This window comes from Rhinocladiella mackenziei (assembly GCF_000835555.1).
Source record: "Rhinocladiella mackenziei CBS 650.93 unplaced genomic scaffold supercont1.8, whole genome shotgun sequence".
Classification (NCBI taxonomy): Eukaryota; Fungi; Ascomycota; class Eurotiomycetes; order Chaetothyriales; family Herpotrichiellaceae; genus Rhinocladiella; species Rhinocladiella mackenziei.
This window is the reverse complement of record NW_013550597.1, coordinates 1,479,749-1,501,488: the sequence shown is the minus strand read 5'-3', so window position 1 is coordinate 1,501,488 and position 21,740 is coordinate 1,479,749. Positions and strand designations below refer to the sequence as shown.

Below are 21,740 nucleotides of genomic sequence, written 5' to 3'. Positions count from 1 at the left end.
GAAACAAACAAGTGAAAGCAATGACCTAAACCGGAATTTGTCTGTGAATCATGCAAATCGTCCCACGATGAAGAGTGGCTGTATCAAGCAGGGGATTGGGGGCAATTAACGACGATCTAGCGCAAGACCAGAGTCTCCGCCCAGGCCAGGAGGATCTTTGATCCGATCCTGAGGCATCCCAACGACTGACTTACTTGCAAGGCTGACGTCTTGCCAACTCGATGCCTGCGCCTCGATCACCTTCACCTCTCACTCCATATACGAATAGTACATCGTAATAGCAGCTCAATATAGTGTTCAAAACCATCCCGATCATACGGAGCAAGCATCACCGCCGACGAATTGTCCTGTGGTGTGGCGGTCGTACTACATCAACACTCTGGAAACCCTTCGAGCTCTGTGTACCTCTCGTTATAACCTAGAACGCCCAGGTCCTCTCCTCCCACACTCACACCCTTCGAATCCGACAAATCCACCTATTCCGTTACGATCACTCTCCAGAGTCCAACCACGGCCTTTTACACCGTTTGGATTGCTGTATGCGTTGTCCTTCACCTTTCAGAACCTTCCCGTCCAGGGCGTCATGAGTGGGGTTGATTACAAGCGCTTCCTGCGCTTTTTCTACGACCCTCCTCCGAAATACGATGATATGTCTGGCACCTCGATATGGCTATTGGGGAAAGAATATATACCCACACCGCCGAAGCCCGTGACAACCATGGATCATGACGACGTTGTCGAGGTGGAGTCGTCCTCTGATTCCCACGAACCTTCAGATGCAAGTGCTTCTACCACTGCAGAGACACAGCCTCAGCAGGATCAGAACACCGGCAGCTTTGATGATGCACAACATGTTACGGGAGAGAATCTTCCTTCGTTATCTAATGACCCCTCTGACGGAGGATGGCCATGCGCATTTCTGGACGACTTCGAGTCGCGAATATGGATGACATACCGCTCAAACTTCCCACCGATACCTCGCTCACAAGATCCCTCCTCCAATGCCGCCTTGTCTCTTTCTGTTCGACTTCGTAACCTCACCGAGCGCGATGGCTTTAGTAGCGACGCCGGCTGGGGTTGTATGATTCGATCCGGACAATCCCTTCTCGCAAATGCCCTGATAATGCTCCATCTCGGCCGTGATTGGAGACGGTCTCACCACGTAACCACATCTACCTCCACGGATCAGTCTACCCGAAGTGAAGCCGAGATCCTTTCGCTTTTTGCCGACTCTCCGGACGCGCCATTCTCGATTCATCGTTTCGTTCAACATGGTGCGTCAGCATGTGGAAAGCATCCAGGTCAATGGTTCGGTCCCTCTGCCACGGCGTCCTGTATCAAAGAACTCTCCGCCGAGTGTGCGGCAGCAGGCCTACGAGTCTACGTTACCCCTTCCGCGTCGGAAGTCTATGAGGACCGTTTCCGCTCCATCGCAGCAGCAAGCCCGTCCGACCCGACCATCACTCCTACACTGATCCTACTGGGGATAAGACTGGGCCTCGACAGAATCACGCCTGTGTATCATGAAGCGTTGAAGAATTCGCTCACATATCCTCAATCTATCGGGATAGCAGGCGGGAGACCCTCTTCCTCACACTACTTCATCGGCTGCCGGGGTGATCTGTTCTTCTATCTGGACCCGCACGAGACGCGACCTGCACTGGCTCACCACACCAATGCCTCAAAATACACCGAGGAAGAAATTGCGATGTGTCACACGAGACGCCTGCGCGGGCTTCGTATCAATGAGATGGACCCAAGCATGCTCATTGGGTTCCTGATCAAAGACGAGGGAGACTGGGAAGACTGGAAGAGACGGATCAAGGAGGTCAAGGGCAAGGCGGTCGTGAGCGTGTTTGACAAGGAATCGTCGGCGCAGGGGGAAACGAATGGACGCAAGGAGGCCGTGGATGAGGTCGAGACGTTTGATGATGAAGATGACGACGAGGCCGTCACGGTGACAGGCCAGGAAGGTGAAGCAGATCAGGAGACAGAGACAGAGACAGAGGCAGAGGGACCCCAAGAGGCGAGGCCAGCGGAAGTGCCGGTCAAGAAAGACCTCGGAGTAGAAGTGATTTGATCAATAACCGTTATTGTGGGAAGACACTCGGACTTCGGGAGTCTTGAGTGGAATATAATTTGGGTTTTTACAGGCCGTACTGGGGATTGGATTATGAGATGGGAACGGAATGGAAATGAAAAGCGATGGGGTCAACTCGCTAGGCTCAAGCCTCTGCCTGCGTGTGTGATAGAATCGGTTCTCATATCCTCATTTCGCAATGCCGCACAGGCTATTTACATCCACTTAACAGCGTCCAGCGGCCAGGATGTCCCGCTGGATTGAGATAGATCCTGATGCTTCAAGTAACAGGCTCCTCTACTTCATCGTAGCAGATCGCGCTGGTCCATGTTCCCAAGTTTATGGATCTGGTCTCAGCTCACGTGTCGATATCAAGACAGTGGCTTAAATAGCGCGCAACGCATTGCGACGCGTACCAAAACATCGGGAACAAGTATACTCCAATGTGAACCTGTAAGGGCAAGTATTTACTGACTACAAAGACGAAAGGCGATGATGGACTCTCATGCTTTGAATTTGGTTTCTTTATCTCATATTCCAGTTCGAATCCATTCGTAGCTGGAAGTTCGATATCTCATGCTTTGGGCCTGGCGAATAATTGTACATGGATTTCCGCCGTGCCAATGGCAAGGAAAAAAGCTCTCGAAAACCCGTAAAGCATGGCTGATTTGTTCTTTGATGAGCAAGCAATACGATGACTGACTCGCACTCATCACATTCCCCGATTCCCATGACGCATCATAATGTGAGACCCTATTCAACACCGGTATCCCTTGTTCCACACCACCCATTGTAAAGAAATAAAATTCAACCAAGCATCCCCATAAACCCATGAACTCATTTACTTGCTCTGGGAAGAGTACTTGGTAACGGCCTTGGTGCCTTCAGAGACAGCGTGTTTGGCGAGTTCACCAGGCAGGATCAGTCTGACGGAGGTTTGAATCTCTCGCGAAGAGATGGTGGACTTCTTGTTGTAGGCAGCAAGCTTGGAAGCCTCAGTGGCAACACGCTCGAAGATATCTTATGTCAAATGTGAGAAATTTGGCCAACCAGGGTAGTAAGGGCCGCGGGCAACTTACCATTAACGAAAGAGTTCAAGATGGACATGGCACGGTTGGAGATACCGGTGTCGGGATGAACTTGCTTGAGGACTGTATGACGCATTAGTTTGTGATGCGACAGGGAAATATGGCGCATCGAAGGCAACCGTTGAGAAAAACTCACCTTTGTAGATGTATGAGGAGTAGGTTTCCTTTCGGGTCTTGCCACGCTTCTTCTTGTCACCAGATGGGGCAGCAGCAGTTTTCTTTCCGGCTTCCTTTTTCTCAGCAGCGGGAGCTTTGCCGGCTGGGGCCTTGCCACCAGTGGTGGGCTTCTTCTCAGCAGCTTTGGGAGGCATCTTTGATATTTGAGATTGCGCAAAAAGCGAGAATTAGTGGACGAAGTAGTATGAGAGATGAAATAGATTGAAAAAGGGATGCGAGTGTGATGCAAAATAGTTGGCGTGGATGGATGAAGAGAGGAAGAAAGGGCAAGTCGCGAAGCGCGGGTGATGGAGACTCTTATACCAGGCGCAAGTGCAGGAGGGTTGATGCGAGGAGCGAGCAGCGACCACTTGTCTGGGCGGGTTGATCCAGGTAACAATTTTGCGCGAATTATCGGGGTATTGTTATTGTGTCGTTTTTGCCCACTTTTGGACCAGTCAGCGTGCAGGATCACGACTCTTGGCGGTCAGATATGGTCATGTTGTGTAATGGCAGGCCGTATTGTAAATCACAACAGAAAAGTCGCTTTTGATCACTCGGCCGCGTGGCTTGTGATTGGCTACGCACGCTGCTCTGATCCAATCACTTCTCCCAAATCTGCAGGTTGATCTGGAGGCGCGCCTTTTGCTCGCCCGCTGCCCGTATCGCCGCCTACCCACGTCCTTATAACTTCTCATCCCTCCCACTTCCACCAACAACTTTCTCTCTCCTTTCTTCTTCATCCATCTTCAACCCGGCTTTCACCGCATATCTTCTACGTCCACTTTGGCTCTGTCTCATCTCATCTCACCAAACCAAATCCAATCCCAATTCATCACCCACAATGACTGGCGGAAAATCTGGTGGCAAAGCCTCTGGCTCCAAGAGCGCTCAATCGTAAGTCTTCGCAATGCATCCTGAATTGTCGCACTTGAACGCGTTTGCTCATTGGAGCCGGCGTTTGTTTCACCTGACCTTTGCAACATCATGATTTAATCCAAATGCTAACTTCCAATCGCAGCCGGTCCTCCAAGGCGGGTCTCGCGTTCCCCGTCGGCCGTGTCCACCGTCTCTTGAGAAAGGGCAACTATGCTCAACGTGTCGGTGCTGGTGCTCCAGTCTACCTCGCTGCCGTCCTCGAGTACCTCGCTGCCGAAATCCTTGAACTTGCTGGCAACGCCGCCCGTGACAACAAGAAGACGCGTATCATCCCACGTCACCTCCAACTTGCCATCCGCAACGATGAGGAATTGAACAAGCTGCTCGGTCACGTCACAATCGCCCAAGGTGGTGTACTGCCCAACATTCACCAGAGTGCGTACAATGTTTCCGATTCCACATACGACATACTAATATTACGTTAGATTTGTTGCCAAAGAAGACTGCGAAGGGCAAGAACCCCAGCCAAGAGCTATAAGCTTTGTTTTTGGCGTGGTTTTCAAGGGATTTTCATGACAAATGTGATCACGGGGTTCCGGGGTTGGGTTGGCCAGGTCAATAGGCCTTTTTTCCAGAGTTTGCTTTCCAGGGTAGGGTTGTACATTATGTCCATGCATGCCTATTATCATGATCATGGATAGGAATGCAACAGGGGGGCATGAGAAATGCGAATGGCCAAGCATATGGCTTCGCAATGGAAATGGGTCGTTAGACAGCGAATTCAATGATCCAAATCAATGGCAATCAATTTATCAAAGTCTTGATTTCAACCCCATTCCATCTTGCCAGATATCATAAGAAAATGAAGGAGATTCCCTGGATCGGTTACGCGTCGCAAAGTCCTGTGATCGAAAATATGAAAATTGGATCTTGGACTGTCGACGACCCCATATCAAAGAAACAGGATCAGAATAATTTGAGCGGATCCAGCGGCATTCCGGCGCAAGAAAGGATATGAAAAGTTTTCACGGCATGACTGAAAGCAGGAACAGAATGTATCCTCGAGATTTGCCCCCAGCGCAGCACATCTGAATAACCCGGCACAAAGCATGTAGACGAAGACCATTGAGTGGATCAAGCTTTTGCTATTTTCCGCCCGAAAGTCCCGTTTTGTGAGGACTCTCTCAGTTGTCATAGTATGTACAAGCACAAGTGGTATTTGTTCCAATCCTCATAACCTGTTGACAAATTCTCTTGATGGTGGTGGTAGGTCTGGAGCCGGTAGATTCCGTTCGTATTTCGAACCTGGGACGAGGAATTAGCATTGTCGATAGTTAAGAATCAGAGGACAAGTGGAATACCTCCGGGTGCGGTGGGTGGTCTGTAGGGATCAGGGTGTTTCCATTTGTCTAGTAACTTTTCCGTCTCGTTGAACAGAATCTGTCACCATATTTGGTCAGATATTTCTCGAGCGTGAGCAACGATAGTGCTGCGTACTCTTTGTTGCCGGGGATCAGATATGTTCTTGTTGGCATCAAAGAGTGATCGTATGTAGACTGCTTGTCCGCGCCACAGGTTTCGCTGGACTGCCCAGTCCAAGGCGAGCTTCAGTGATCTTCGATAGAGAGACCTGCCACAGGAAATCAGTATACACCGTCACGGTTCTTGATCCAGGTCGATGCCTCACCGGACGGCCTTGACATGGGGACTGATGGTGGCCATTCTCGCTAGTTCAAGCGCTTCCAAGCGCGGGAAAATCCAGCCGAAAGCTCCTCACTGCAATGGTCGTTCACTCTCCAGCCGCTCTGTCTTCCCTCTGTCTTGGTTCAGGGTCGAATGAAGCATGGAAAAGCGGTCCTTTGTCCAATCTGTAATGCAAGCAAGTCGATTGGGAAGCGCAACTTGCTCCGGCTTGGCGGCTTCAGCGACGTAACGAGCTTAGAGCTTCGAGTCACGTGGATGCTCATCTAAAACGCGCCGCTTTTAAGCCCAAGTCGCTCGTCGACTCAATTTCCCTCTATTTGAACGACATCTCACGAAGCTGGAGACGCCAAATGTCATGTACATGATAGCTAAACAACTCTTCGTAATCCTTTGCTAATGACTATAAGCCTCTCGAAGCTTGACACATCAAACTATGTCAAAATACATGCCACCATCCACCACAAACGTCTGACCCCAGCATCCTGCGACCCCGTTTGCCTCGTCTTCCGGCGCGGCCACTCTGCCCATCAGAGCGCGTTCGCCTCAACTTCGCCCATATCTTGATGAATTTTATCTCACATATCCGTCCCGACTACACCGGGGCATATGCATCGACAACGATGTGATGCTTTGCCATCTCCATGGCAAATGCCCGAGTGAATTCACGTACCGCCCATTCTGGCTGTGCTCTAATGGCTGGAAAGCGGAAAGGGTCTGAGCGCGACGATTGAAGAGGCACCAATGATTTGGTATCTCCATCCCGAGGAGTTCAAAAGAGAGTCAGTCCCACTATTTGACATGGACTACGACTGGGATATCATCTGCTTTGCCGCAAGAGTGTAACAATAAAACGATTCCCAGGAAATTGATGTCGAAGACAAATCTGATATCTTCTGGCGTCAAATGAAGGTCCTCCTTAATCTGGCGGACGCTGGCATTGGCAACCTTGCGGCCAGACGATGGACGATGGCCTCGCATCTGCTCTCGAGACCCCGTTGAGTATATGACAAAGACGATCCTTTATTTATTTTCAACAAATACAACCCCGACGATGGGGTTAACTTACATCCCTCGAACCGAGCCGGTCACTATGACTGCGCCTGTTGTCACCATTCGGTTGTTGTCCATGCCTGTGGTCTCGAGTAGTCAAAATGGAATGGTGATGCTCCCAAGCTGTCCTCAGAGTCCGGTGGGTTGGCTGGGTGTAACAAACCCTCCCAAGCTATGCATATTGGCACACTGCACTGCATCTATAGCGGCTTTGTGCCACGACTGGCAATTGCTCGATGAAAGTATAAGTCCCAGGCGACCCCCAAGGCTGGAAATCTGGAGCTTGGACCCGTTGATGGGGAATGGAATCGACTCCCAACCTGATGGGGGTGTGACTCTGGAAGCCCCAGAAAAGTCAATCGAGGCCCGGCCGGCGTGAACATTGGGAGCCCTGGCAACGAAGGAAAACCCTAATTTTGAGCGGGAGGTGTCTCTGAACATTGTTTTATGTCGGGAGCGTATGAAGTACCCGCCGCCCGCAAGACCCGCCTCAAATCTGTGCCGTACTCCAAGCATCGGACTTAAGATAAATTTAAGATTACTCTCTTCTCGATCATGCCATGCCAATTTACCCCAATTTGACGCCGTGCCGAAACCTGAAGCCTCATCGACTAAACACCGTCGAAGACTCCTGACATTAGCTGTCGTTCATGGACAGATTCCGAACTATCGGACACCAGATACAACACGCTTCAAAGTCGAGAAACCCCAAACATGAACCCGCGGGGAGAAAATTGGTGGGGGAGGGGCCCAGGAGGCGACGAACAAGACCTATTCAGGCTCACGGAACCGAGAGGGAAAGACACTTTGTGTCCAGTACAACAGGACGCGGTTGAAATCATCAATAGAATGGTGTTTTCATGATTTATATCCTTGGTTCTCTTGGCACAACAAGGCCATAGACGCAGACATTTGCATCAAAGCACGATGGCTTCAAGCTCCATATCTTGAGGAAAGGGATTGTCCTACAACGCCAACCGGACGACAAAGATGAGGTCTTGAAGGATATTAATGTCTTAATTAAAAGAAACAAGATCACTACAATCGGCTCAGAACTAGAAGGTCCTCAAGATGAACAGGTTATTGAGTGTGATGGAAAACCCGTTTCTCCAGGAATGATCGAACCCCCACCCAACCATCTATGGTTGACGCAGCTCAAGGCTCACCATGTTGAGCAAACGATCTATGAGTATATGTATACTAGAAACCTTTAGTCTTTCAATTTCAATCCGGAAGATATGTACTGGGGTCGATTGTGGGGAGGGATTGTCAAGAAGCCATTGATGCCGGCACTACTACAGTCATCGGCCATACGCATTTAATATATTCGCCCGACTGTCTGAACAAAGCCATATCTGCCACCATCTTGTCGGGTCTGCGCTGCTTCTTCTATGTCCCCATCACGCGGCTGCCAAACGTGGATAGATACTGGCAATCTGGCAGGACCAGTTGCCAAACGGACAGAGCACTCAACAACAATCAATGTACACCCATGGACTGTTTGACACTCTGGCTGGCTGGGCGGCCTTGCATCCTCCACTGTCTCTCCTTTAAATGAAGGATGGAATGGTCGTGATTATTCCGTCCTTTCTCCAAGTGTAGAACCGCGTTCCCGAAGGACGCTAACCTACTAAATCCGAATCTGGACTCCAGCATACGAAACACAGGGCCAGGCCACCTCGTATTGGAGAAAACGTGGGGTCTCTCCAAGCAGGTTGACTGAATAATGCGACTGTCTAAAGTTAGCCACTATAGATGAGCCACTATATTGGCAGGTAGACCGTTTGTTCCGGATTAGTGTAGCGGGTGGGTTGAGTTGCGACTGCCATTGTACTACTGGATGTGTCGATGGCTTGCAAATGTGATGCTGGATTGAATTTCGGCCAAAATAACCGGCCGTGGAAGTGCGTGCTTACACTCTCGTACACGTGAACCGAGGTTCTTTGAAATAAATTGAAACATTGATGATATACGTATTGCCCACTCCGTTGGATCCTGATGTACGTTGGAATTTGTAATCCCCCTTGGCTTGTACGAATTTAAAGTGGGCCAGTGGAATTGGTCCCTTCCTATTTCGGCAGACATCCTGATCGGATATTAGACGGAGAAAGCGGATCATTTTCTCCTCCTCCCTCCTTTGGATTGTGCTCCACCAGTGGAGGACGAACCTTTCGATGTTTCGAGTTCAAGCCTCGTATTCTCTTCCAATTATGGCGAAGGCTAATATGGAGTCAAAAAAGACTCTCAGCTAGCTTGGAGCAATCTATGCCTTGGTGTCCTTCGTACTTGATTGACCCGAGCTCTATACAAGCGGGGTTGTGCCGTGTTGGACTCATTCTTCCTCATCTAGTTATCCCTCAGATTTTGTTCAGGCAGGCACCATGAAAACCTGGTTCGGAAGCGAACATGGATTCTCACGTTTCTCGACAAGGGGTATCGGTTCCGCGGCGACGGTCAACCGTCATCTCCATGGAACTTATAAAAGCGCCTGAGTACAATCTGTGACTTTCTCCTTCGTAGTAGATATCGTCCTGATCGATCTCCAGATGAGATTATGGACAAAATGATTATCGAACGTGACGTGCCGATCCCGATGGATGACGGCCTCATCCTCCGTGCAGATGTATTTCGCCCAACAGAAGGTCGACATCCCGTCATCATGACACTTGGACCCTATGGAAAAGGTGTTCCCTATCGAGATGGATTCAAGATACAATGGGACTGGCTGATCTCAACGTATCCTGATATCCTTCGACCAGGATCTTCCCGAGAGTTTATGAATTGGGAAACGGTCGATCCCGAAATCTGGGTTGCATGGGGCTATGTATGCATTCGAGTCGACTCAAGAGGGGCAGGGCGCTCGCCAGGAAAGATCGACATATTCTCGCCACGGGAGATCAAAGACTTCTACGACGCCATTGAGTGGGCGGCGGTTCAGCCGTGGAGTACCGGCAAGGTCGGATTAAATGGAATCTCATACTATGCCATTGCCCAGTGGCTCGTTGCGTCTCTTCAGCCTCCTCACCTCACGGCAATGATTCCATGGGAAGGTGCAGCAGACTTTTATCGTGACTTCGCACGTCATGGCGGGATCGAGTCTAACGGATTCCTTGAGGCATGGTATCCGAGACAAGTGATATCCGTACAGCATGGAAATCCGAACAGCATAGTCGACCCTTGGCTAAATCAGCGAGCAAGTGGCCCAGAGGTTCTTTCCGAGGATGAGTTGAGGAACAACCGTTGCGATCCAATTCGAGACATTCTTGTTCGGCATTTAGACGATGAATGGTATCGATCACGTTCGGCAGACTGGAGTAAGGTCATTGTACCGTTTCTCAGTCCGGCCAATTGGGCGGGATTCGGCTTACATCCACGCGGCAATTTCGAAGCCTTTACTCAAGCGGCCAGTAAGCAGAAGTGGCTCGAATGCCATCCGGGAAGGCATGAAGAATGGTTCTATCTTCCCCAAGGGATGGCGTTGCAAAAGCGATTTCTTGACCACTTTCTCCAGGAAGTCGACAATGGATGGGATAAAGAGGCCCCAGTTCTCTTACATGTACGACGGCCCTTTAGCGACAACTTTGAGCTCCAAAAAGAACCGGCGTGGCCATTGCCCAAGACCAAATGGACCAAAATATACATGAACGCCGATCAGCCGTCCTCGCTCGATATGTCTTGGGACGTATCTCCAAAGTCCTCGAGCGCCACCTTCATGGCTCTCAAAGAGTCCCTCACGTTTTTCTCTAGGCCACTTGAGCATGACAACGAGATCACAGGCCCTCTGGCCGCTAAGATCTTTGCGTCTTCCTCAACGACGGATTTGGACCTCTTTGTGACTTTCCAGGCATTTTCACCCGACGGTCGCGAAGTTGAATTTCAAGGCACGGTGGACCCTCATACTCCACTTGCTCAAGGCTGGCTCCGGGCGTCGCATCGAAAGCTAGATTTGTCCAAGACTCTGCCTTATAGGCCGTACCACAGCCACGACGAGATACAGCCTCTCCGACCGGGGGAAGTATACGAGTTGGACGTGGAGATCTGGCCGACCAATATCCTCCTCCCAGCGGGATACCGATTGGCACTACACATTGGTGGAAAAGACTTTGAACGCCCTGTCCCTGAAGAGGAACAAATGAAGGAGGCCTGGACTGCTCGGGGCTCAGGTCCTTGGTTGCATACTCTTGCGGCTGATCGACCAGAGAGTGTCTTTGGAGGGAGAACGACCATCTTTACGGGAGGAGCCACTCCCTCTTATCTGTTACTTCCTATTATTGGCGCTTGAAACGTGTCAAACTTGGGGGTGATGACCCTTTTCCCAGTAAAGGAGTACTGCTCGTTGCTCGATAAAACGGTTCAAAAGGCATGAGGCGCGCAAACCAAGTGACAGGACAATGATTCGGGGCTGCAAGTGGCGGCTCCACAAGCACGAATAGACAAAGCTACCCCAGAAGTGTACAATAGCCCACGCTGCTCTTTCAGAAAGGCCGCTGGATAAACTGAAGGCCAATCACACTTCGTCTTATTAATTCGGATTTCCCAGATAGATCGGGTAAGTCTCGGGGGAGGCACAGGGCGGCGTCAACTACTCACCTCTTACGGCTTACGGCTGCCCTCGCCTCATAGGCCCTTGGCTCCCACGGAAACTCACCCGGGAACACTTCCGACTGCGCGACTTTCAAACTTGAATCAACGGGGCCTTTGTCGTATGCCCAGCCCAGTCAGAGCTTTCCAAAGCTCTCCCATTCTCGACATCTGGTCAATCCCTCCACTTCAAACTTAAAGTCACAGTGTCTACTCCTTTCCACGCTCTCTTTCATTCTCGTTAAACTTGGCGGTGTGCGTCCGCCTCGTATGTCGCTTCAATAAGCTTTGTCGCTCCGTGGAGCATCAGCTTTGTCCGGTTTCCTAGTTGTAGTGTCGACGACCCCAACAAAAAAAAAAAAAAAAAAACTAAAAAAAGCTCGCGCAACATGGCTACACTGCGGGTTCGAGGGATTCCGGCTTTGAGTTCTGCCCCTACACTTCCCAGACGCGGTCTATCCCTCTATGCTCGCACATTTAGTGTTCTCAGATCAAGATCTGCTCTTCGTCAACCATGTCTATTGAGCCCCCGAGTCGCAGCTATACCTTCCTACCTTTCCGTCTCTCGCTATCAACAATTCAGCACTTCTCCTGTCCACCATGAGACCATTATCAAAGTCCCTCAAATGGCCGAGTCCATTTCCGAAGGAACTCTGAGTTCATTTTTGAAACAAGCTGGGGACTACGTCGAGCGGGACGAAGAGATTGCTTCGATCGAGACAGACAAGATCGATGTTTCTGTCAATGCTCCTGAAGCAGGCACAATAAAAGAGCTTTTGGTCAGCGAGGGAGACACTGTCGTTGTGGGACAAGATATTGCCAAACTGGAGCCCGGCGAGGGCGGTGGCAGTGGTGCAGGGGAGGCAAAGGAAGCACCGAAGGAGCGTGCTCCACACGACCAACCCACAAGTTCAGATCTAGAGCCGAAGAAGGAGGAACCAAAGAGAGAAGAGCCTCTGCCACCTCCACCAAAGAAGGAAGAGAAGCCCGCACCCGCGCCACCCCAGGGATCGAAGAAACCCTCAGCGGAGGGGCCTAAAGTTGGGGTTGACTCGCCGTTTGGCCCAGGGAGCCGAAATGAAAATCGAGTACGGTGTTCATGAGCGTTTTGGCTGTTGGAACCCATGCTGATGTTGTCATAGGTCAAAATGAACCGGATGCGTCTGAGAATTGCCGAGCGTCTGAAGCAATCTCAAAATACCGCAGCATCCTTGACGACCTTCAATGAAGTCGACATGTCCAATGTCATGGAGTTCCGCAAGAAGTACAAAGATGAGGTCTTGAAGAATACCGGTGTGAAGCTGGGCTTCATGAGCGCCTTTGCCAAGGCCAGCGTCTTGGCCATGAAAGACATTCCTACTGTCAACGCATCCATTGAAGGTCCTGGTGGTGGCGACACCATCGTGTACCGGGACTTCGTCGATATCAGTGTTGCCGTTGCGACACCCAAAGGCCTCGTCACCCCGGTAGTTCGGAATGCGGAGAGTATGGACTTGATCGGGATCGAAAAGGCAATAGCCGATTTGGGCAAGAAGGTAATTCTGGTGCTGGTGGCTCACCCGTCTCACTTGCTGACAACACCACCAGGCGCGAGATGGACAGCTCACCATTGAAGACATGGCGGGTGGTACCTACACGATTAGCAATGGCGGTGTATTTGGTTCGATGATGGGCACACCCATTATCAACTTGCCTCAAACAGCTGTGCTTGGTCTCCATGCTATCAAAGACAGGGCCGTGGTCGTCAATGGCAAAATAGAAATTAGACCGGCAAGTGAACGTCCATTTTGGTGACCCGCGATGCTGACTTGGGTCCAGATGATGTATCTTGCACTGACTTACGATCATCGTTTGTTGGATGGCAGGGAAGCTGTCACGTTCTTGGTGAAGATCAAGGTGAGCTCGTGTAATATGTTATTCCGAGCGTTCAAACCGTATTGACAGCCATTACAGGAATACATAGAAGACCCGCGCAAGATGTTGTTAGCTTAGGCACATGGTGGGCCCGGTATCCACATGAGGTCACCTGCACAGCATTGATTGTACAAAGCCCCAGAATCCCAGCCGCACATTCTGTTTCCTAGAAGCATTTCAGGACAGGCGATAGCATCCGGCACAATGTTTGTTGTGCAAATCAATCCATTGCCAGTCGGCTCTATCAGCTCTGAAGACGTTCTTTCCTCTGCCCACCCTGGTGAGATCCCGTCTAGTCTAACCCTTTTGTTCATGGTGCTAGCCATTTCAGCAGACGTAAACGGCAAGAGGAGGATATGACATTGCCTGATTTGGTTTCGAGGTAAGACAGGACCCTCCAACTCAAAGATGCATCTTTATCCGATCGAGCATGCAAGGTCAATATTTCATTTAGATGAATGCGGTCCCAGTCCGTGGTACGACTTTGACTTTGATTTGGGATCACCGATATCTACATTGTGTTACCCAAGCTCTTCGCGCTCCTCTTCGTCGACCCCGAAGGCCCCGGTGGTCACTCCAGACCTACAGTTGTATCTCCACCACTAGATGCTACATTCAGCCAGATTGGAGAACTTTTAATTTTCGAAGATGTCACGGTCTGGCACGGGGCACTCATATTCGATGTTGACATACAAATGAAGGATCCCTTACGAATATTTCGGTGGTCTCATTTGCGCGGGACTGCGGCTCGCATCTGATGTTCTCCATCACTGGTGCGACCTCATTGAACAGATTTTGGCCTTAAAGCGAATTGTCGCACTTAATCCCAAGCCCGGTTCCAGTCTATACTCTAGCACCTTGGATATGTGTTTGATGAGCCTTACCTTCCAAAAGGCGTTTTTCCGACGAGCACATGTGCCTCATGCAATTCTAGTCGGCTGCCTGAGAATTGTTCGTCCCTTGTTTGATGAAATCTCGGAACCTCTCGATGATAGGAGGTGTGATCTGTTCCGGATATACTCCGTCGGAGCGAACACAGAATGTTCGTTCATGCAGCGAAACAAGGATAAAATCACGCCACCGCAAAGGGGATCCTCAATTCTTCAATGTTCGATAAATTTCAGGTCATTCAAGGAGATCGGGCAGTTTCAGGATAACTGATCTCCGTTGTGTACCAGACTTCAGGATGAGAGTCGGTGGATCCTGGCTGACGGGGATGTTTCAGGCACCGACATATGACCTGAATGGATCGTACTTTGGGGCGTACTGACGTCCATGTGAATGGGAAGGCATGGAGAACAAGTCAGGAATGGCCGATGGCAGTCCAGCAACTCAAATCGCTTCGCTACCAATCCATGCCGGTCGGGCTGAAATGGAGTCACTATACCCTAAGCAAATGCAGACACAACCGCATCCAGGTTGAATGCGAATACGTGACTTAGTCGACGAGGGACGGACAGAACAGCAGGTCGAGACAGAGTCTAGCACCGATAGTTTTTCTGGATGTTTACGGCTGGGACCAGATGTGTGGTCCAAAAAGCCTTGGGGAACTTTGGACACGGGTCAAGGCCACTAGCCTATCCAGATGATTTCCCTCTTGACTTCAACTCATTCTCAAAGGAAGCTTCGTTCATTGATGAACTGAACTGAGCTGAGGGTTTTCCTGGCTAATTATCACTCACACCACTGGAAGACTAAAGGTGGACAGGAGGCCTGATGCCGTGGCTGAGGAACCTCCAAACCAATCAGGGCATCCAATTCTCCATCATGTGGCTGTGCTCAGCCACAATCCCTTTGAATGCCCCGCGCATCGGGTCAAAAACACGATGCCTAATTTTCATCATTTTCCGTCCTTCATGCCTGAATTCTATAAGAAGACACTGAAAACCCTCGAGTTCCTGATCCGTTGCTGCGCTATCTAAAGGACCCGACGACCTTGAATATTCAGAGGGTGGTATAACTGTCACATTTCCCGGTCAGGGAATTCCATCCTAGCACTACCCGATGTCCAACCAGGAGTACTGGGACAATCAAGGTCCTAGTGACCAGTACGGCTACGGGGACAATCGTCAACGAGGCTATCATCAGCAACAATGGCCACCTCCTTCTGGCCCAACTCACGGCCATGGCGATCAGTCCTACCATCAAGGCTATGATCAGGACAGGCCATACGGGTATGGCTCCCCTGCACCACCACCACCACCACCCCCGGGCCTGGGCTACCAGCAACCCTACGGCTATCCACCAGACCATCAAGGCTCTCATGATCAATATCAATATCGTCACAGCCCAAATCCAAATCCATACTCCTCCCCTCCACCTCCGTCGGACCACTCCTATCATCAGGCCGACTATCCATCCCAACCCCCAAGCTATGGTGGTTACAATGACCAAGCCCCACCCCACATCCAACGTACTCACTCACCAGATCCCCATATGTCCCAATATGAAAAATTCACTCCACCCCCCGGCCCAGGATGCCCTCCTCCCCCAGGATCGGTCCCAGGTGCCGGGCCCATGGAGCCTAATGACCCCAATGCGCAAGACCGAGGCCTCATGGGCGCTCTGGCCGGTGGCGCCCTCGGCGCCTACGGCGGACACAAAGTCCACCACGGCTTCCTGGGGACTGTAGCGGGGGCCATCGCCGGCTCCGTGACCGAAGACGCCTACAAAAAGCACCAAAAGGAGAAAAAGAACAAGCTCAGTAAGCCCCCACGCCCAGCTGGTCTGCGTCGAGATTCTTCTTCCTCTTCCTCTTCCTCTTCTTCGTCGTCCAGCGATTCCTCGGACGGCGAGAAGAAAAAGAAGAAGAAACACGATTGGGCTGTCCCTGCTGCAGCAGGGGCTGGCGTAGGCGCTTACGGCATGCACCAGTATCAACAGCATCACGGTGGCGGTCGTGGTCCACCTCTGCATGCGATGCGCGGCAACTTTTCGTCCTCTTCGAACAACATCACGCTAGACCGGGACTACGATCTGATCGCCTCCTGTGCCAACGTGCGCGGCCAACATAAGTTGTCTTCTTTGTCGCTGAACAGCTGCCTGTCCAATCAGCACGGACACTTTGCCTGGATGCGCGGCGGGAATTTTGGCGCCAGCGCACGGAACGTACGGTTGTTGGAAAATGGGAAGGTGTTGGAAGCGGAGTTAGGCACCGGTGATGGAAGGTGGAATAGGGATTATGTTCGGCTCGATGAGCGGGTAGGCAATAGTGATGGCGAGTTGGTGTTTTTGGACCCCTGAATATGACCAAAGACCCTGACTGAAGATTCCTGGGATGGGGGCCTGAAGTCTATATCTTTGTAGTCGAGCTCATGTGACGGGCACTACTCTTACATTGTTGCTTGAGGCCCACACAGTTGGCATTCATTTTCGGGAGAGCAGCTGGAACGGGACTGTACTTACTCGGATCTTACTTGTCGCTACAACACATTAGCACTATTATACGCTTATCCACGCGCAAGTAAAGTTCCACATGAATGCGTGCTAAGAACGATGATCCCGTCTGCTTTGATCTGTCGCCCACCGTCAGAACAAAGCAAGCAGAAGTACATCCAAAGACGGTACTGGGTGTGCCCCACAAAACACACCAAGAGGAAGGTCCAACATAAGGCCTCCTACCCACGAGGCTAAAAGAGATAGTACTCCATACTCTATGGTACAATCCTGTCTGCTCCAGAGATAGGGGCAGGCCCACGTGGAAGCACGTGTGTGCATTGTGCTGTACGTGCTAGTCCCAACCTTGAATTTCCTTTCCTGTTTAAACCCGCCACCAGTAGAATCCTTCAGTCTGCTCGAGCAACTACTATCCAGTAGCATACGCAGGCGTTAGTCGGCACTGGTGGGTATGGCCCTTCAAAGCGAAAAGTGGTATAGATATAGTTTTCTCCCCCAACGCACGTCCTACTTTTGAGATGTCCCGTTGCCTATGCTTGCGGTATGTTTCCCATCATTGGGCCCAGCGGATGCGAGCTCGATAGTGGATGTTTTTTTCTATAATTTCAAACGATACTCTCGTCCTGCCATGGAAGTTGTGTTCTGTGGTGACTTATACTGGTGAATAAAGTTACTCTTTTTCCCAGTCGGCCGGTGTAGCTGTCGCCGTATGGAAACCCAGTCGAAGTCCCATACCACATACACGATGGGCGCACTCACATGGCCCACGGGTTAATATTGAAGGTGGGTTGGGAGGGAGAAACTGTCGCAGCATCGGATTGGCCCACCTGGTAGAGGAGAGCGTCTGGTCTGTGAACAGGTCTCACTTGACGGTCAGCAGCGTTAAGAAGAGCTGCCTTTGTCCTATTATATGGCGACAATCCAGAGACTCCGCTGAGACGTCTCCTGAGTGCCGCCTTTGCCTGGAAGGGCTGACTTGATTTTCACAATCAACACCGTGTCCGGATTGGCCATCAAAGTGGGTGAAGAACATCCCAGGTTGGTACATGCGACCTTTGCAGTTTTTCCAATGTCTTAATGACAAGTGCCGGTATTGTCTCGTGAGAGCAAGGTTCTCTCTTTCATTGGCCGGATCCTTGCCTCTCCCGCCAGTCTGAAAGGAACAACACTTTTGCTTTTGCCCGGCCTTTGCCGTGGGCAGGCCACAAGCGGGGTCCAGTTTCGACTCCTAGAATCTCAGGAGAGGAATGACCATGGCGTCTAGTAATGTATGTGCGCGGCACCAGGCATCCCCTAGGGACTTGAAGCCCGGTATTTTTACTTTGTCGCGCGAACAGTCGGGAATTCTATCGCTCAAACGGCTTGAATGATGACTACGAGGCCCTCGACGGCAAGTCGACATCAACCCTCAATAGAGCACGCACCACCTGCAAACATGGTCGACTCGGAAGCTCTTCTATATCATTAGCTCACTGTCAATGCCCTCCACGGCGGCATCGACACTGTCGAAACATCTTTCGACAATGTGGAACAACTTCGGACTTCAAAGCCGGAGCCTTTGCGATCATGGCGGTGGCAAGAGACGCACAACGGACACATGCCAATGATCCAATTTGCACTAAATCGTGGTGCTGAAAATGGTAAAATCTTTTGTCTCGCAGTCAGGCAAGGAAGTATACGTCGAGCCGAAGTGGCAGCTTATGATGAGACGAACGGGGTGGAAAGATCAGCACGAGGACCCTGGGGTGAATTCGATGGGATGAGTGGACGAGGGCAATCGCGCCCGGCTCTGGTAGCACGTAAATAGAAGCAGAGTGCACGAAAAGGTCAACCGTGAGAGCGCTTCGCTCCACTGTGAGCTCCAAAGCCCCCCTAACCGGTGAGACTGAGTATCGGGCGCGCAGTATGACCAGGACAGTCCATGATTGTCAACAATCCTTGTGTTTCCGAGAAGGGCAAGCCGCGTTGAGTTAGGCTGACGCAGCTCGTGCAGGCGGGCAACAGCATCCTGAGGCTGAATTATGAGGCGATGGAAAAGAATATAAAATGTACGGGACATTTGACTGCCTGTGATGGGGATAGCGATTTGCTAATGAAGCGCCAGCTCTCAAGCCAATGAATAGACATTTCAGCTTCAAGTTGGGCAGCAGTGTTTTTCCTGGTATAAGCAAGGCAGGTAAGGTCTGATGGGGGACTTCTTAGGAGTCGTCCAAGCACAAGCACGTACCCGGAACGTGTATCTCGGACAAAATTCCAACTCACAGCACTCCGAAAATCAAACCTGGGCAAACAGGCTGTGATCAAGGGAATAGTCGTCAAAGCAAGCCGTCTTACAGACATAATTTCATTCACGACTGGATTCGTTGTCATTTCACTTGGGATTCGCCAGTGGAAGTCTGTGAAACTTGACCCGCTTCCGAAAGAGCGTCGTTCTGTTAACAGAAGATTTTTCAACCTCGTGTACAACCTTTTGTTGGCCCATCATGACCCTATCCTCCAATATTCCAACAAACCTCATTGCAATGCAAAGAGAATTCCACATCCAAGGCCCTCTCACCGCCACCCAGTCACAAGATACCCACTTTTGTACAACAATATTTCTGAACCATCCTTGCTCCATCACTAGGAATTCTCGAATGGACTCACTCTTCTCTGTAGACCGCCCAGCCGTCGTCCTCACCAAACCATGCTCGTGCTAGTGCGGCTCCGCTTTCTGTTGGCTGACTGAATGCCACTTTGTCAGGTTCAATTTCCATTCCATAGATGAATTGATTCATAACGCATTCCAACAGGTTGGTGGCAATTCCTTTGTGCCGGAACGCTCGGCTCGTCCAAATCCGACTCACCCCCACCACGGCTGGATAGGTTTCTTCTGAGAGACTGATGCTTGATGAAGGTGACGAAGATGTCGGACTGGGTACCGGAGTGGGAATTTGAGCCTTGGCCGGGAGCTGAGTCGACTCCTCATCGTGGGTTTCAGTAGCCGCAGGGGTCGCAGGACCGGTAGGTCGAAAATGACCATTCAAAGTTATTGTTTCACTCGCTGCCGTCTCCGCGGGAAGAACTCGGTGAGCCTTGGTGATCCGCTCGGCAAGACAGATTCCCACGCATTTTTCATCGATAATATGCAAGAATGCCTTGTACCGGTCACATTTGCGCCCGCTTGATTCCTCCTCCTTCTCCCCTTCAGGTACGCGCTGACTCCACAGTTCGTCCTCCTTGATGTCCACACTCCCCAGTTCTTTATTGATAATTTCCAACACCTTTTGCACCGCTCGTCGCCCAGGGACAGCAATCTTGCGATCCACCACCACCACACTTCCCGGAATGTGAGACACTTGGTAGCACCAACGCATGGCCGACTTCAGGAATGGTTTTCCCAGTTCGATTCCGGTGCTGTCTCGATTATGGTACATGTTGTGTAGCTGCGCATCTTCAGGCAGGGAAGAAATATACGACATTTGACACTGTGGGCAGGTTGTGGGGATGAGGGGTTGACCGAAGTCGAGGACGGTTTGGATGAGGTTTTGTTTTGGGACCGTGAGCTTTGGGCCGTGTGTGGTCGATCGCGAGACTGGTGTGAGGCCTTGGTCTTGACTCATGGACGCGTCTTTGGTCAATGGCTGTGCACTTTGTGCGCGTGTGCTGGAATTGAGGATCTCCGAGAGTGGCTCCGAGTCGTGACGCGTAGTTGTAGCGTCGCTCGGGCCTGTCGACTGTTCACCATGCTTTCGTTTCGCAGCTTTGGGACCTTTCGTTCCTCTCTTGGACTTGTCCAGACAGGAGAATGTCGGTTTCCGAACCTTGACATTGGGTGGCGTGAGTTGTAGCGCCGGCGGAGGTGACGAAGGTGGGGTGATGGTGCTAGATCCCATATCGTCCTCCTGTGACTCTGCAGAGAAGATTGTACTGTTTTTCCGAGAGGGTGATGAAGACATGGCCGCGACACTGGTCTCGCGGATGGCGCGTTCGAGACTGTCCTCGAGATCGAGAGAATTTGTAGCATTTTCATTGTAGTTTGCTAGAGAGGAGAGTGGCGCGTTCCAAGGTTGATCGAGACGTTGGCGTTTTGGTGGACGATAGTCCTCGCCATCCCAGGCGCGTCGAACATTGCGACTATAGGTACGCATGAAAAGACCCCTGACAGAGAGCGCACGTTAGCCATGTCAACTACAGGGGTGCGGACAGCTTGGAGAAAGCTCGGGGAAGAAGGGGAGGGAAAGCAAACATACCCTTTGTAACTGTTGGTGACGGTATAAGGATAGATAATGGGAGGCATCGTCGCGCTGGGAAGAGAGTTGAGAGCAAAGCCGATGAATTGACGGAACACTATTGTTATAGAGGAATGCAGGTGATGGGGTGTGCAAATGTTTGGGAACGCGTCTTTGGATGAGATAATTTGTTAGTTGGGTGCTGCTTAGCGGGCGACGGTGACGGTCTCGGATTGACGATGCGAGCCGGGGGTTGGGAGGAAGGAGGTAAGGACTGAGTAGAGTTCGAGGGGGACTTGGGTGACGCCTTAGGCTCCGTTTGGTCAACACTTGAATGGCGAGGATTCAGGAAGATTTCAGGCGGAGGAAGCCAATTTGAGTTCTGGAACTGGCGAGTTTGGCTGATGGAGACGGACAGGGAGTATGCTCAGTGATCAGTGGTTGCGATGCCGGTCGCCGTGGTGCTGGCTGCTGCAGGCCCCAGGCCCAAGCACCCGCGCCCGGTCCCTGTGAGGCGAATCAACGGCTTCGGACGCTTCCAGGACCCAGCCAAGACCCAATCCACACCTGCACGCCTGCACCCCCCTTCAGGCTTCCGGCTCAAGCTCCAGGCTCAGGCCCAACAAGCTCAAGGATCGTTTCTCTTTGGATCTGATCAGTGCTCGCTTTTTTGCAGGTTGA

General features: G+C 51.1%; 9 protein-coding genes across 9 annotated transcripts; 5 read left to right on the top strand and 4 right to left on the bottom strand.

Moving 5' to 3' along the window:
• Positions 1-583: 583 nt before the first annotated feature.
• On the top strand, positions 584-2,080 carry Z518_10148 (uncharacterized protein; the record flags this gene model as incomplete). The annotated part of the gene is made up of 1 exon (XM_013412764.1): positions 584-2,080. The coding sequence occupies one exon, from the start codon at positions 584-586 to the stop codon at positions 2,078-2,080; it is 1,497 nt and encodes a 498-aa protein (XP_013268218.1).
• An 841-nt stretch (positions 2,081-2,921) lies between these two features.
• On the bottom strand, positions 2,922-3,479 carry Z518_10147 (histone H2B; the record flags this gene model as incomplete). The annotated part of the gene is made up of 3 exons (XM_013412763.1): positions 2,922-3,100; positions 3,160-3,231; positions 3,305-3,479. 3 exons carry the CDS (start codon positions 3,477-3,479, stop codon positions 2,922-2,924), a joined length of 426 nt encoding a protein of 141 aa, XP_013268217.1.
• Positions 3,480-4,168: 689 nt separating this feature from the next.
• On the top strand, positions 4,169-4,741 carry Z518_10146 (histone H2A; the record flags this gene model as incomplete). Its single annotated transcript, XM_013412762.1, has 3 exons — positions 4,169-4,221; positions 4,346-4,638; positions 4,689-4,741. The coding sequence occupies 3 exons, from the start codon at positions 4,169-4,171 to the stop codon at positions 4,739-4,741; spliced, it is 399 nt and encodes a 132-aa protein (XP_013268216.1).
• A 693-nt stretch (positions 4,742-5,434) lies between these two features.
• Z518_10145 (uncharacterized protein) lies at positions 5,435-5,925 on the bottom strand (the record flags this gene model as incomplete). Its single annotated transcript, XM_013412761.1, has 4 exons — positions 5,435-5,508; positions 5,565-5,643; positions 5,701-5,833; positions 5,891-5,925. 4 exons carry the CDS (start codon positions 5,923-5,925, stop codon positions 5,435-5,437), a joined length of 321 nt encoding a protein of 106 aa, XP_013268215.1.
• Positions 5,926-6,696: 771 nt separating this feature from the next.
• On the bottom strand, positions 6,697-7,035 carry Z518_10144 (uncharacterized protein; the record flags this gene model as incomplete). Its single annotated transcript, XM_013412760.1, has 2 exons — positions 6,697-6,925; positions 6,974-7,035. The coding sequence occupies 2 exons, from the start codon at positions 7,033-7,035 to the stop codon at positions 6,697-6,699; spliced, it is 291 nt and encodes a 96-aa protein (XP_013268214.1).
• A 2,485-nt stretch (positions 7,036-9,520) lies between these two features.
• On the top strand, positions 9,521-11,239 carry Z518_10143 (uncharacterized protein; the record flags this gene model as incomplete). The annotated part of the gene is made up of 1 exon (XM_013412759.1): positions 9,521-11,239. The coding sequence occupies one exon, from the start codon at positions 9,521-9,523 to the stop codon at positions 11,237-11,239; it is 1,719 nt and encodes a 572-aa protein (XP_013268213.1).
• A 688-nt stretch (positions 11,240-11,927) lies between these two features.
• Positions 11,928-13,530, top strand: Z518_10142 (uncharacterized protein; the record flags this gene model as incomplete). The annotated part of the gene is made up of 5 exons (XM_013412758.1): positions 11,928-12,626; positions 12,681-13,073; positions 13,126-13,281; positions 13,357-13,434; positions 13,492-13,530. 5 exons carry the CDS (start codon positions 11,928-11,930, stop codon positions 13,528-13,530), a joined length of 1,365 nt encoding a protein of 454 aa, XP_013268212.1.
• Positions 13,531-15,456: 1,926 nt separating this feature from the next.
• Z518_10141 (uncharacterized protein) lies at positions 15,457-16,695 on the top strand (the record flags this gene model as incomplete). Its single annotated transcript, XM_013412757.1, has 1 exon — positions 15,457-16,695. One exon carries the CDS (start codon positions 15,457-15,459, stop codon positions 16,693-16,695), a length of 1,239 nt encoding a protein of 412 aa, XP_013268211.1.
• Positions 16,696-19,490: 2,795 nt separating this feature from the next.
• Z518_10140 (uncharacterized protein) lies at positions 19,491-21,127 on the bottom strand (the record flags this gene model as incomplete). Its single annotated transcript, XM_013412756.1, has 2 exons — positions 19,491-20,988; positions 21,081-21,127. The coding sequence occupies 2 exons, from the start codon at positions 21,125-21,127 to the stop codon at positions 19,491-19,493; spliced, it is 1,545 nt and encodes a 514-aa protein (XP_013268210.1).
• Between the last annotated feature and the right edge of the window lie 613 nt (positions 21,128-21,740).